The sequence below is a fragment of the Cyrtonyx montezumae genome, unplaced genomic scaffold, assembly GCF_038088225.1.
Source record: "Cyrtonyx montezumae isolate F1298 unplaced genomic scaffold, pur_monq_1.0 scaffold_3, whole genome shotgun sequence".
Classification (NCBI taxonomy): domain Eukaryota; kingdom Metazoa; phylum Chordata; class Aves; order Galliformes; family Odontophoridae; genus Cyrtonyx; species Cyrtonyx montezumae.
Window position 1 is genome coordinate 116,107,126 of NW_027072034.1, and position 15,620 is coordinate 116,122,745.

The following is a 15,620-nucleotide window of genomic DNA, read 5'->3' on the forward strand; positions in this document are numbered from 1 at the left end:
CACCATCTAAAACATCTGGAATCATCTCAAGAACTTACTGACAAAAACGTAGTTGGAAAATCATAAAGGTGCATCCCAGAACCTGTTTTTTTATTATAATTAAGCATATATATGTGTATACATATCTATGTATGTATGTATATTTTTGTTGGTGAATTAGAGGTGATGACAAAATATATGCTTATGACATTTGCAGATGACAAAAAAATGGATGGAACAGTGAATACGCGGGAGGTCAGTACTGCCATACAGAGTGATACCTAGACAGACTGGTGAAAAGGGCTGACAGGAACCATAAAAAATTCAACAGGAAATGCAAAATCTTGGAAAGAGATAGGCCCTTGCAATGATACTGGCTGGGCAGAAACTGTGGAAAAAGACTTGGGAGACTTGGTGCATGTTCAGCAAGCTAAACAAGCCAGGAGTGTGCCTTGGCAGCAAAGAAGGCCAACAGTATCTTTGGCTGCATCTACAGTAGCGTAGCCAGTAGTCTGAGGAATGTGATTATCCTTCTCTAATCAGTACTTGTTGGACTGAATATAGAATGCTGTATCCAGTTTTTGGCCCCTCAGTCCAGGATAGACACTGATAAACTGGAGCAAGTTTAGTAAAGGGCTGCCAAGATGGTCAGGGATACATGTCATCTGAGAAGTTAAGGGAACAGATTGTTCAGACTGAAGATGAGAAGGCTTCTGGGAGATCCACTAGCAGCCTTCTGATACCTTCAAGGAAGTGATCAAGAAGACAAAGACAGGCTATTAGCAGTTAGTGGACAGAAAACAGGCAACACGCATAAATCAAAATGAGAGGTCCCAACTGGATATAAGAAAAAAGCTAATAGTCATGAGGACACTCAAGCAATCAGAACAAGTTGCCAAGAAAGGTGCTGCAGTCTCCATCCTTGAAGGTTTTCAAAACTTAACTGGATAAAGCCCTAACTATCCTAGGCTGATCTCATAATTGACCTGCTTTGAAGAGGATGTTGAACCGAAAGCTTTCTGAAGCTCCTTCCACAAGACTTATTTCATTAGCTTAAGTTCAAGGTGTCCAAAAAAGAGCAACTGAGCTGATAAAGGGTCTGGAGAACAAGTCGCATGAGGAGTGACTGAGGGAAATGGGATGGTGCAGTGTGGAGGAGAGGAGGCTCAGGGGAGACCTTAGCATTCTCCACAATTACTTGAAAGGAGATTACAGTGAGGTGGATATCAGCCTCTTCTCCCAGGTAACTACTGGGATGACATGAGGTAATGGCTTTAAGACACACCAGGGGAAGTTCAGGTTGGACATTAGGAAGCATTTATTCTCAGAAATAGTGGTGAAGCACTAGAAAAAGCTGCCCAGGGAGGCGGTGGAGTCACTGTCCCTGAAGGTGCTCAAGAACTGTCTGGATGTAGCACTGAGGGACATGGTTAGTGGAGATTGTGGGGTAGGGGTTGATGGTTGGGCTAGTTGATCTTAGAGGTCTTTCCCAACGTGAATGATTCTACAACTCCAGTCATTTGCACATGCTTGCACAACTTTCCCACAAGTTTAAAATGCAAAACTCCAGAGCTGTGTGAAAGCTATTCAATTAACCAAAACATTCAGGACAAGATCAGATGAAGTTTCATATGTATTCTCTCCTAAACACTACTGTATTTTAGGATGCAATCTCAGCCTTACAAAGGCTACATAAGAAACAGTATTTTCCCTACCAAGAGAAAGCTCAGTGCACTAATACACACGCATGACCAAATCAAACTGTAAATCAACTGTAGAAGGCTGCTCATGGACTTGATACGAAGATCCAGTCAAAAGCATCACACTTGCCCAAAGTTGATGGATGGAACACTTACTAGAATTGTTTGCTTTAAATTGCTACTACTGTGAGCTGTGCAATAGTGTCACCTAGTGGACAGTACTTACAACAAAGTCAATGCCCAGTTCAAGAAAAATATCTACCAACTATGCTACTCTATCAAATCAGTAGCAATTTTTAACCTTTATATATACATACATATGCAAACATATGCAGCAACCAGTAATACAAATGCTTTTCCATCACTAAGTTTTGAGTCATACAAAGCTTTTACGAAGTTGAAAAACGTCATTTCAGAAATAGAAGCTCTATCAGGATGAAAGAAGCATTTTATTGTTTGCTCAAAATGAGAAGGACTTAAATAATAGATGAGTATTGCAGATTTTAAGTTAGATCATTGTAAAAATGCCTCCAGTTCACCAGGTATACGATAAGCATTCACTTCACTGGCAAATGCAACATTTATGTGTCTCTTGTCAAGAGAGAGAAACAAGTAGATCATGCAATTTCTCCACACATTGCCCAAGATGTACAGAATCTGTAAGTAGTTTTAGGGTTACAAGCTTGAAAAGATCCCAAAACTTAAAGGAATGTTCATGCTACTACTGATTCTTGAAAGTTTATCCATGTCTCCTAACGTTATACAACTAGAGAATGAGAATTAAATTTTGGAGATTTGTGAGAATATTTATTTTGCTCAGTGAATACTCCTTGTAAATACTGTGTTTGTTGTTTTTTAGTATCTTCTGCAATCATATCACCTTAAACTTTGTGTCTCACCTGAATCGAACCATAATAGTTTCATTAAATATTCACTGCTCTATAGCTTTCACTCATCTCATCAACTGCTCACTTTCTTTCTTAACTGAATGACTTGAGGATGAGAAAAACAATTTATGCGTCTTGTAGCACAGAAAATACTGAGACCTTTAAAGCAAAGAAATAGCAATGCCACAGATATATTGCTCAGTTTCCTCCCAATTTTTGAACAGGCTCCCAAAAACTAAGCAACTGACAGCTTTAGCTGTGCTGCTGCTTTTTTTTTTTCTTTTTCTTTTTTAACTGTTCTTCATTCTGCAGTAATAACAGAATCAAAGTAATTTCTTTTTGTAAAACTGCTTCTTTTTTAATTCATAATAACTGTAAAATTACAGGCAGGAAGGACATGCAGACTGTCCCCACTCACGTGGCTTACTAAACACTTGCAAAAGGAAAATTGAGTAGTTTCCTTTTGTTCACAAATGTTGTGACCCTTAAGTTTGAGAATTTCAACATTCTAATGAATATTCTTCTGAAGACAGACAACAAATTGGTATATAATTGTATAAATTATTCTACAAACATTTACCTACTAGGTATAGAAACATATAAACACAACAGCAGTATTTTACATCTTGCAGTTATAAAATCCATTTAGAGTTTAAGAAGAGATGATAAAAATATAGTACAGCTAGCTTTTGCTCTTGGCAAATGGTACAATGACAACTACATATATACATAAAATCTACTGAACATACCAGAATCTGATATTAACAAGATTTATGTCCTAAAATGATATAGATTCTCATACCATCTATACAGAATTATAATAGAAACTAGAATGCTGAAAAGGACAGTAGGTACAGCAACAGGAATAAAAGAGAAAGCAATAGAATAAACAGAAGAATGATAAAATATTTTCCAAGTTCTACATAATTTTCCCAATCAGAAATTCCAATTTTCCCAAGAAACTACCAATTTTTCTCATGTTTTAAAAAGAAGGGTAATTAACAAGAGATAGCACTTTATGTTTCAATTTGCTGAATCATACATACTCAGAAAGTGGTCTTTTCTCTTTCTGCTTCAGTACTTAAAAATAGGAGAACAGAAAGACTAAATAACCAATGTCATTATCTATCAGTTCTCAGTATCAAATAAATGAGAAAAAATGGACTCCTTTATAGAAAAGTAAATGCAGCAAGATAACAAAATAGGAGTAATAAATGAGAAAGAAAAAGATCAGTACGACTTCATCAGATGCACAAGATTTAAACCTTTTGGAAATTCATTTACACTTAGGGAACTAAGCAAATAGACATACACACACAGATCTAGTAAAAATTTAATGCAAGTAACTGCCTCAAAAACTAAAAACTTATCCTAGCTGTTTTTCAAATATTTGTATTTTTCCAGTGAAAAAATCCAGATTTAAACATTTACAATGAAATAAGTGATTAGATCTTCTTTTGTTCCCCCCTCTTCAAGACAGACAAACAAGAAAAAGTTGCTCAAAAAGGCAGAAATAACAAAAATTCTATTACCTTGGATCTGAGATCTCACCAACAATTTCTCCCAGCTTATCAATAAAATTAACAAAGTTAGAAAGTCCCTTAACATGGACTCTTAGTGGATCAAATAAGGAAGCTGCACAGCCTTTTCCTCCATGTTCTACTGTTCGGATAAAAGATGTTGCCATCTATTAGGAGAAATATTTGGAAAATGTACTTATTTTAAAGTGATTTCCTACAGATTCACAAACTGCATAACAGACGAATAATAGCAGACTAATTGAAATCAGCAGAATATCTTAATTGCAAGCTTTTTACATCTCACCATACACATTTGCAAGACCAGTAGTTAAATGGTGTCACAAGTTAAATGAAAATGACCCAACTGATTTGATATTTACACTGACAACTTGGAAAAAACCTAATTAAAATAGCATAGCTTTGATGTTGCTGCTCTTTAAACATTTGTGCTGACATAAATCTTACATTGAGAAGGTTGCTAATGGCCTAGGAACATTTAATATAAGAACATAAAAATTGATCTGAGAATTATATTTATTTTCAGAGCTACAAATAAATGCCATGAATACTCAAAGCTTCTAAAAAAATATGCTAGTTAGACTCTAGCATCATAGACATTCAGTTCTGAAAGTTTGCATGTATTTTACATATAGTAAAGACAATGAAAATAAGACATGTTCCAACAGCAGTTGTCCTGGTTTCAGCTGGGATGAAGCTGATTTTTTAGTGTCTGGTAGATGCATGCAACATCCAACAACCCTTCCATCCTGAAGGATGGAGGCTCCATCCAACAGATGGAGCCCAAAATCACAATGAACTTCACGGACAATGTAAAGGAATGACCTAAAGACTATGAGAATGGTATCTGTGTGTTTATATCAAAAGGCGGGAATGGTGATGGTAATTAATTAGGATGAACTGGAAAGTGTGGGACCTAAGTATCAGGTAAATGATATAGAATAAGGAGTGGATGTTGACCTGGTTTCAGCAGGGACACAATAGATTTTCTTCATTTTGTCTGCAACGATGCTGTGTTCTAGCTTTAGTGGAAAAACAACGTTGATAACACACTGATGTTCAAGTTGCTGCTGAGCAGTGGTGCACAGAGCAAAGGATGTTTCAGCTTCTCATGCCATCCTGCCAGTGAGAGGCTGGGGTTGCAGAAGAAGCTGGGAGGGGACAGAACCACGACAGCTGACCTAACTGGCCAAAGGGATAGTCTGTACCATATGACATCATGCAAATATAAAAAAAGGGGAAGTTGAGGTGAGGGAGCTGCTCCTGCTCAGGGTCTGGCTGCGAATCAGTCAGTGGGTAGTGAGTAATCATGTTGTGCATCACTTGCACATATAAATGTTCATTATTTACTATTATTCTCTCATCCTTTTCTGTCTTAGTAATAGTTATTACCTCAACCTATGAGATGTACGTTTTTTTTTTTTTGATCCTCTTCTCCATCCTACTGGGATGCAAAGGGAGTGAGCAAACAGCCATGTGGTGCTGAGTTGTCTGCCAGGTTAAACCACAACAGCAGTATACTTTAGAGTGTAACCTCTCAAATTTTAAAAATAAATTTTTCCATAAAAGTTAAATATAAGAACCTAAAACACTCGACAGATACCATGATATTAATTCTACTTATACATTTTAATTTCAGACTACACAGTTAAATTATAAAGTACTTAGGACAGTAAAGAATATAACTGGAATTACTCTAGCGAAGAGAATAAACCTGCCAGTATTCCTGCTTTTGCACTAAAGATTTCTTCTGGATAAAGTATGGCTCATAGGACCTTGCCTTCCAATGGAAAGTATTCTGGCTTTGCAGGACTTCTACAAGACACAGATGCCAGAAAAGACAACTTCTTTACACAGTAGAGAAGTTTCTCCTCTGGCAGCTGTGAGGAAGAAGTAATAAATCCAGTCCAAACACAATTTTTTTCTTATATACAATTTTAACAGAGCGTTAGGAACTCAAATAATTAATCCTGGAACTGAGATTTCACAAATTTTCCATATTTTTCAACCATAAAATCTGAAGCAGCACTGCAGCTGCTTCATTGACTTTTACGTACCCATACTATTTTTCCTTGGTCTACTGTTAACTGCACAGATCCCACTGTGTATGCAAAATTTGATTATTTGAATATGAGGGACCACAGTGATTCTTCAGAGAAAGAAATCTTACTCATCTATTTTTGAGATGGTTCTATGCTAGCTTTAACTGCTCTAAATAAAAACTCACCTCACATACAAAAATTCTTTAGCTCCAAGCCTCTCTGAGTACTGCATATTGATGCTGTATTTTTTTGTGTTTCTACATAAGGGAGAATACCATTCTTGTTTTTTTCTCTTCAGCTCTGTACCTTTAGGAATAACACCAGCAAGAATATCCCATATAAATCACATCTTGAAGAATGTTTCAAAACTGATCAAGCTGTAAATTATTGGCAAGAAATACACTCCAAAAATCCTGAGTCAAAGCAGAAAAAACTGTAATACTGCTCCACCAAATTTTGGTCTCTTTTCTATCTACACATCAAACACAGGATTTTTTTTCTTCAGATTCCTCTACAAAAGGCATTTTGTGCAAGGAAATGTTAGGTTACAGTTTAACAAATGCACAGAAAAATAATATTTTTCCATTTAACCAAACTATGTACTTGCTGCACTCTAAATTAATGGATTCATTTTGCTAAAAGATTTTTGTTTTTACTAGATCACATTTTAGTATTGTAGGGGTACACATGCAGGAATTATTTTCTGTGCATCTTTAGATCTCATGACCAAGCAACCATTCATTTCATCAGATGAAATCTACTGTGTTTTATTTATTTATTTGAGCCTTGAAACTCTTTTCATGATAGTATTTAACTTGGCTTGCAAATGCTAGTCTTGCAGATGAGACTAAAGCAACATTTCATATTTATAAGTCTATTTCATTATCTCTGATTCTGATCTACACCAAGTTTCATTGGATTCACATACCAGGAAAATTGACATTTTTCTCTCCTGCGAGGCATGTTTTAGTTTAGTGAAGGCTTCTCTACCAAGTCCTCTGTCAGGAACATTTAGAATATGAGCCAATGACAGATCATCCTTAGAATTCACCAACAGGCTTAGATATGAATAAAAACATTTCTTTGCCAAGAGTGTCACCTGCATAAGAAAGCATCAACATTAATTGGTCACCCTGCTGCTAAATTATATGTGTGCTAATGATAAGACTTTTATAAAAGTGTCTCACTTTGGATAATTTCGTATTATTACTTCATATATGGGAACTCTGGAAGTATTGACAACAGAAAGTATGATTAATACACATTAAAGTTATATATAATATATTTGAATATTCACACTGAAACAGGTTGCCCAGAGAAGCTGTGTATTCCCCATCACTGAAGGCATTCATGGCCACATTGGATGGGACCCCAGGCAGTCTGATGTGGTGGGTAGCAGTCCTGCCTATGGAAGGCATTGGAACTAGATGATCTCTAATGTTCTCTCCAAATTAAGCCAAACTGATCTCAAGGTATTAAAATTGAGTATCTATTTCTGCTTAGAAATCTTCTCACAGATATTCCTTTTATAACACAAAGTAAAATTCTAATACTGTGAAACCACATCAAGGATTTAGATTAATTTCAAATAGCCTAGAATCTTCATCATCTCACCAGCTGTACATCAGATTCACTTATTTTTCCCTTGACTCTCAAAGATATCAATCATAGAAGTCTCACTGATTGAAGAATTAAAATTGTATATCCATCTCCACCCACATAACCAAATTATATCAACGTAATTACTTATATTGCAGCACTGTTCAGGATCCTGCAAGAACAACAGTTCCAGAACTGAAAAATTTAGCTTTATCATAAGCAAAAAAAAAAAAAGAAAAAGACCATTGATGAAAATAAAGCTAATAAGAAAACCTTTATTTGCTAGGGATTTTTTTCTTATTCAATAGGAATTCAAAAATATGTAGGTGTAGTAGGACAGATTCAAGAGAAAGAAGAAAGGGCTAGGAATATCTTTACTACACACGTCAAAGTCAACCAAGCCATTAGCTTAGTGGTAGAAGTGCTACTGACAGAAGAACAGCAGTGAAAAATCAGAAAAGCACCAAACTGTATTTCACTGAAGCATTATTTCAGCCTGATATCATATTGCTGGAACAATGTTTGCTCGCATGTTGAGTTGCACCTACACATTCTATTGAAATTGCTACTCAGGATAAGGAAAGTAAGCCTGGAAATGACAAAAAGCTCTATCATTTCAAGTACTTCTATATGGTATTCTCAGATGCTTGTTTGGGGGGTTGAATCAAGTATTCCCAGAAAAGCCTCCAGTCATCTACTGGGATAAACAAGACTTGCTTGCTTTGCTACAGCTACCACTACAGCTGCTATTCAGATTTCTTCTGTAAGGAAGAAAATATGACTTAATGAAAATAAGGTGATAAAACCTAATAAGTCTGCATCGCTTAGCACTTTCTTTTATTTACAGAACATTACAAGAAAGAAAGAAATCATTTTTACCTTCACATTGCTCTGATCCTGTCTGTTGACTGGTGTAGAAGGAAGAACAGAACCTTTACTTTCTGATACATTCATCACACCAGAAATAAATTCTAGCAGCTGAACCTTCAATAAAAAGAATCAAATCAATTTAAATATCAAGCTGACTAAAAAGCAGTAGTATTAAAAGCAAGTGTAACTATGATTCCTTACAGTTTGCTAGTGTGCTGAGTGCCAAAACTTACTTTTTTTTTAGTCTTTAGAACAACTGTTTTGAGAGAAATGAAGTGTAAGATTCATATTAACTAAGAGATCTTGTATGTATTTGTAAGATACCTGTACTAAAAGCAGCTGCTTATCCTTCACAGAAAAGATAGCATTACACCATAGATATGAAAAGCCCGCTAACCATCTCATGTTCTTTACACTGAAAAGAGAAAAGTAGAGCTTTCTGAACTTCATTCAGCCCTCCTTGTAACTTCATTTGTATCCAGTAATTGGAATGTTGAGTGGAGGCTCTGAGTTTAAGGAATCAGGTAATTCTTACAAGATACCTGTCATTGAATCTTGTAACAATATAGGTTTAAAAAGACCTTCTGAGACCATTTAGTACAATCCATGGTGTAAGGAGGACCAGTTAGACCAGTTTGCTCAGTGACAACTTTGAGCCAAATTTTTAATATTTCTAAAAATGAGAACCCACATCTTATCTCAGAAATCTGTTCTGGTATTCAACTCCTTTTTCACGGACACAGCCTTATTCCTGTCTCAGTAGGAAGAGTTCCTCAAAGCAACTGAAATATTTTATCCTTTATTTTCTAATTTTTCTCTAACAATTCAATTCACCTTCCTGCAAGCAGACAGATAGCTCTTTGTAATTTTTCATATGAGCCAGAAATAGTTGAATTTAAATCCAAAGTTTTTTCTTTTTTTTTTTTTAATTACCAACATCCTTCATCTTTGACCTTTCCGTGCTCTAGACAGCACAAAAATCAAACTCACGTGGCAGGCTTGTATTTCAAAGTCTTTTAGTTGCTACTAACACAACCCAAACATTAGTCCAGTCAACATGGGTTCAAGATGAGGAAGTCTCATCTCACTAATTTGATATCTTCTTACAGTAAGATCCTCTGGTGGATAAAAGGAAGACAGATGTAGGTTTTCTGGATTTCAGCAAGGCTTTTGATATTGATCCTCACAGTCTTTCTGGATAAACTGTACAGTTTTGAGTCAAACAGGCACATAGTATGCTGGGTGAAAAACTGGCTGAACAGTAGGGCTCAAAGTGTTATAGTAAAGACAGGACTACATCTGTTTGGTGGCCAGTCACTAGCAGCATTGCTCAAGACTCAATCTCAACATCAATTCTATTCAACATCTTCACCAATGATATGTATGGAGTTGAATGCATCTTTCTGAAATTTACTGATGATACTCTGCTGGGAGTTGCTGTTGACTCTCCATAGAGACAAGAGGCTTTAAAAAGGTATCTGCATTGATCAGAACACTGGGCCATTAGCAACAGTATGAAATTTAACAAGAGCGAATATTGGACTCTGCTTTTGAATAGTATAGAGTAATGTCAGACATGTACAGACTGGGAGACAAGAGCCTGGAGAAGAGTCCTGCAGAAAGGGACGTGGGGGTTCTAGTTGACAGCTAGCTCAGCACAAGCCAGCAACCTACCCTGGCTGCCAAGAGGACAAGCAGCACTTTGGGGTATATTAAACAAAGTATATCCAGCCAATCAAAAGAGATCATTCTCCAGTTATATTTAGCATGGATGCCACCTCATCTCAAATATTCTGATCCAGGCTCCATGTCCTGAAAATGACATTAAAATACTTGTGTATTGTGTGCAGAGAAGGTCAACAAAATGGGTTAAAAGAGCTAGAAGGCACATCCTATGAGGAACGACTGTGAACACTGGGTTTTTAAAACTGGTGAAAAAGAGGTTGAGGAACGACCTGGTCGGCCCTACAGTTTCCTGAGCTGGGGAAGTGGAGAGGGAGTTGCTAATCTTTTTTACCTTATATCTAGTGACAGGACACATGCAAATGATTCAAAGCTGCATTAGGGTAGGTGCAGACTAGACATTATGAAAAATTTCACTACTGAAAGATTAGTTAAACAGTAGAACAGGAATCCAGAAGAGGTGGCTGACATTCTGTGCCTGTCCGTGTTTAAGAAGCATTTAGATAATGTTCTAAATGACTTGTTTTAGTTTTGGATCAACCCCAGAGTAGTCTAACAGTTGGATTCAATTTTTATAGGTACCTTCCAACAGCTACTATGCCATTCAATATATTTTGATCTGATAAAGATTAATCAAATTTGTGTTATTTTCATAGTGAGAATGAACTACACACTACATCTTCTCTAGCCTAGAGCACAGCCGTATGTGCAGAGTTACAATAAATGAATTGCAATAAAATGCAACAGATGCTTGACTGAGTAGCTGAAGTGGAATCTCTTCTGATTCCTCAAAAGCAATCAAATGAAGCTATGTGTTGTATATGGAGGGCTTTTTGTGTTTAAAAGTGTTATTTTTATAGCATTTAGACTGTATAGAAACATATATCCAAAATTCCGTAACACATTAATCACTAAGAGCTGATCCAGTCCTATCAAAACTCTACAGTTCAGCTTTTCTTTTTCTGGTAGAAAAACTTCTGGAGAAGAGATCTACACATCCAGCAGGATGACAAAGAAATTGTTTTTGAATAGTTTTATGATTCTTCAACAGATTTAATAATTTAACACATCTGTTCCCCCCACAGAAAAAGCAAGTAACAATTCAGGACTTATGCACATATTTTAGAAACATTGTAAGTTCATAAACTTTATCAGAAATGTCAGAACAATGAGAGACTAATCAAACAAAATACTTACAGGAGCTATGCTTTCATCTTCAGGTACAAGTGCAAGAGCACAGCACTTTTGAAATATGTCTATTATATCTAACATATTGCTGCTCACTAAGAAGGTATGATAGACCTTTTTAAAGTCAGCATAATTTTCAGGTTCTTCCATATTCTCATATGATAATCCCAGTTTGTCATGTAGCAAGTACTTCCAAGTTTCCATCACATCACTGAGTGATACTGCAAAATCTCCATAGTGCTAATAGAACAATAAAAAAAAAGTTTTGTACTTAGTAGTTTTAAAAATTACTTTAAAACAAGTTGCATATATATCTTCAAAGAAAAACTATTATAATCTATGTATTTGCATTTGTAACGAACGAAGTAGTCATTCATCCCCCTGTACTCAGCTCTGGTACAGCTGCACTTCGAGTACTGTGTTCAGTTTTGGGCCTCTCACTACAAGAAAGACATTGAGGCCCTGGAGCGTGTTCAGAGAAGGGCAACAAAACTGGTGAGGGGTCTGGAGCACAATCTTATGAGGAGCGGCTGAGGGAGCTGGGATTGTTTAGTCTGGAGAAGAGGAGGCTCAGAGGAGACCTTATTGCACTCTACCACTTCCTGAAGGGGGGTTGTGGTGAGGAGGGGGTGGGCCTCTTCTCCCTGATAAATAACGACAGGACGAGAGGGAATGGCCACAAGTTGCACCAGGGAAGATTTAGATTAGACCTGAGGAAGCATTTCTTTTCTGAAAGAGTGGTCAGGCACTGGAATGGCCTGCCTAGGGAGGTGGTTGAGGCACCATCCCTAGCGCTGTTCAAGAAGCGTTTAGGTGAGGTGCTAAGGGATTTGATTTAGTAGTTGGGTAGGGATGGTGTTAGGAGGATGGTTGGACTAGGTGATCTTGTAGGTCCTTTCCAACCTTATGAACCTATTATATCTGAAGTTCTTCCAGTGCTTTCCAGTTGACTTTTTGGAATTTGCAGTCTTTGATCCTGATTTTTGAAATACCAGGAATATATTTTGAACTTCACTGACAGGAACAGACACCGACTTTCACAGGACTTTTACATTCATAAAGTCAATTATTCGCGGGAAGAGTTTTCACCATGGCAGATATTTGTATTCAGGAAGTAATAAATACATCCCTACTAACTTGCTTCAATTACTGATCTGAGAAAACAGAGAAAACATAGCCCACGTCCAAATAAAAATGAGCTTTTTATTTCCCCCCCAATGATAATAGACTTCTACTCTCACACAATGTTGATAGCGTTGACACAGATCTAACAAATGTGTTAAGGCAAAACTAAGTACATGGGCAGGTCCAAAAGTAATGCCTCCTATTTTATTTCGTGGGCTCATGACATCATAGACAGATGTTAGTGGTATGGCAGTAGAGGCTGAACCTTCCCACCAGTATCTCATTACACTTTGTTGCTGTGTGACATGGCAGCAGAGGGGCAGTCTGACAAATCTGCATCTGACATGGAAGTGCAGATGAAGCAAAGGTCTGTAATTGAATTACTCCATGTGGAAAAAATTGCAGCCTCTGACATTCAGTGAACACGAGCACAGTGACACAGTAGGAGATGCATTTCAGTGGTGGCAACAGTGGGTCACCAAAACTGACGAAGTTTTTGATTTATTCATCTTTTACCAGCACAGCATGCAGGCCTGTGTTCATCACTCATAAAAAAGCAGAGCAAACAGTGGCTACAAAACATGTTTTGTAGCTATTTATCAAGTAGTATTGTTGTACTCTTTGTATTTATCAAAATTGACATGTAGGCATTACTTTTGGAGTGATCCAGTATCATAATTAACATTAACAATATAGATTAAAATAATCTTACACCCATCTTCTGGCACTGACAGAGCAATTAAGTTGCATTCCCATGCACCCCTCTCTTTGACTCACAAAATGAAAAAAAATTACAGCTTAATGGTCAATTAGGAGATTTAATAGCAATTAACACAGTTAAACTGAAAGTGCACATAAAGTGGGCAAAAAATGGCAAAATGTGTAGAACAATAACAGCATTTTATCAGCAACAGAAGAACCTTTTCCTCCTCTAGGCAGAGAGTAAAACTAAAACTACAAGAAAATAACTTAAGAGTCTGGTTTCACAGTAGTCCTTTCCCACTTATGAGAATAGACTTCCCTGTTGACCAAAGGAGCTGAAAACATCCAAAGAGAGGACTAAAATAATATTTAATTCGCATAACACTTTACTATATATTTTTAACTGACTTATATTGCAAGAACTTGCTTATTACTATACTTACATGTAGATGTTTCACAGGTGGCTAATTAGACCATCTTTATGGGGTTGTCCCTTTCTGGGTATGAACTGTGACACACACTCTCTCCTTTTTCCAGACCCAGAGCCTGAATCTGTTGCACAGGGCACAGGGACACGGGAGATACTGCTCCTTCTCTTAGCAGAGAAGAAAGGTCCGGCTTCCCTTGTCTTGTGTGTTCCTGCAACCTGTCTCATCAGGGGTGGGAGCTAGCTTAACTTCTTCCCCTTGCAGATTTAAGTCAGGGCAGTCATTCACTTTGTGTTATATGATTGATACCATTCATCAGCCTCTCTGATTCCTGAATTTTAAGATGCCTGGCAATTTCTTCTTTCCACCCAGCCACTTACTTGAAAAGTTTATTGAGAGGGGCACAGTTGCTACGACATCAACTTCTGCCTTCAGGCCCCAGGGGGACTTTCAGATTCTGGAAATCCCCACAAGAAAAGGTCAGGGCAGCAATTTCACTCCTCAGGAAGCCTGTTTAGGTGTATACATCTGCACATGAAGGTTGTGGTCACCCTGTCTAGGTTACAATCTCAGCCCAGCCATTGCAGCATGCAGTCACCAAGTTTCTTTTAATAGAGAGAGCAGGCACCCTCCAGCCTTAGACCACCTCTCCTGTTTGGAGAGGCTCCTTGTGGTTGCCTTTGAACATAAACAGACGGCTGCTGTAGCTCCCGGCCCACCCATGTTTCATCCACTGCTCTCACAAGGGCTGGGGGCTCCTGGCAGCTTTCTTCTCATCCTGGGGACTTCTTGGCTGGAGGACAAGCCCTTACCCCACACATTTCAGTCTGCAGCTTTGCTGCAGAATTGAAGTAATGTAATCCGACAAAATACATGGGTGTTTACTATTAAAGTTCAGGATTTACATAAAAACTTAAAACACTTCTATTCTCCCAACTTGGTGCTCTTTCCTTAAGCTCTGACTTGACAAACTACTTAATCATTATTTTACAGCATCTTGATACATCTAACCTTTAGATCAATAACAACACTAAAAAGACAGAAACAATTGTTTTAAATAGATATCTAACTGAAAGTTCAGTAAGCAAAACAAGTTTAGGATGCACTAAGCCCCAAGAACATAAAGAAAGAATGCTAACCTGTTTGTTGACTTCAGCCATTGACAGTTGTAACGCTGTCAGCATGCAATCTGCTCCGCATACAGTGGTCCTTTCAGAGTTAGAAAATAAGCGCCAATGCCTTCTGAAATATTTGATTAAGTTTAAGAGCTTTTGCTGGAAAGAAATCATCGCCTAGAGTAAAACACAGAATTAAGAGAAATAATTGTAAATGCTAACATGTGAGGCCTATGCATGCCATTGTCTTGTGTTAAGTTGTGCATATGCTATTTCTTCTTCCATATTAAGTCCACAAAATAAGTTATTCACACAAGCCCACAGCTTAGCAAGCCTCACCTCACTAACGATGGAGTAACCACAAGGAGAACGGGTAGAAAGTGCTCATGAGTGACCTGTTCATAAAGATCTCTTGTTCTCCTTGCATATTTACCAACCTGTAAGAATATCAGTTGGCAGGATTTCATCCCTACAAAAGGGCAGCCTTGAATGCCCCTAAAGAGCATATATCACACACTCAGACTAGCACCTATGAGAATGGTGCACTATCGTTTCCAAAACTTAGCAGATGAAGATATGCCAGAGTGTTTTCGTTACCTGTATACAAAGTCCCCCTTTTAAGTCATCTAAACCGCTCCGCACCCAAGCCCCTCTCAGCCGACTGTGTCCCTCCTGCTCACCTATAGCCACCACCCGCACAACCAGCAGGACGAAACCAAAGCGGCTCGCTACGCCCGGCTGCCCTTATCGGCGGTTTTCATTCA

The 15,620-nt window shown here is 37.7% G+C and overlaps 1 protein-coding gene across 3 annotated transcripts in view; it reads right to left on the minus strand.

Moving 5' to 3' along the window:
- Positions 1-15,030, minus strand: part of PARPBP (PARP1 binding protein) — a 39,902-nt gene extending 24,872 nt beyond the window's left edge. For 2 of the 3 annotated variants that reach the window (XM_065743127.1, XM_065743126.1), the window contains exons 1-5: positions 14,881-15,030; positions 11,496-11,726; positions 8,625-8,729; positions 7,075-7,245; positions 4,099-4,253 (exon numbers count right to left, since the gene is read on the minus strand). In XM_065743127.1, the coding sequence (XP_065599199.1) occupies positions 4,099-4,253; positions 7,075-7,245; positions 8,625-8,729; positions 11,496-11,726; positions 14,881-15,030 (812 nt within the window). The remainder of the gene's footprint in view (positions 1-4,098; positions 4,254-7,074; positions 7,246-8,624; positions 8,730-11,495; positions 11,727-14,880) is intronic. The other variant, XM_065743128.1, reaches the window with a different exon arrangement.
- Between the last annotated feature and the right edge of the window lie 590 nt (positions 15,031-15,620).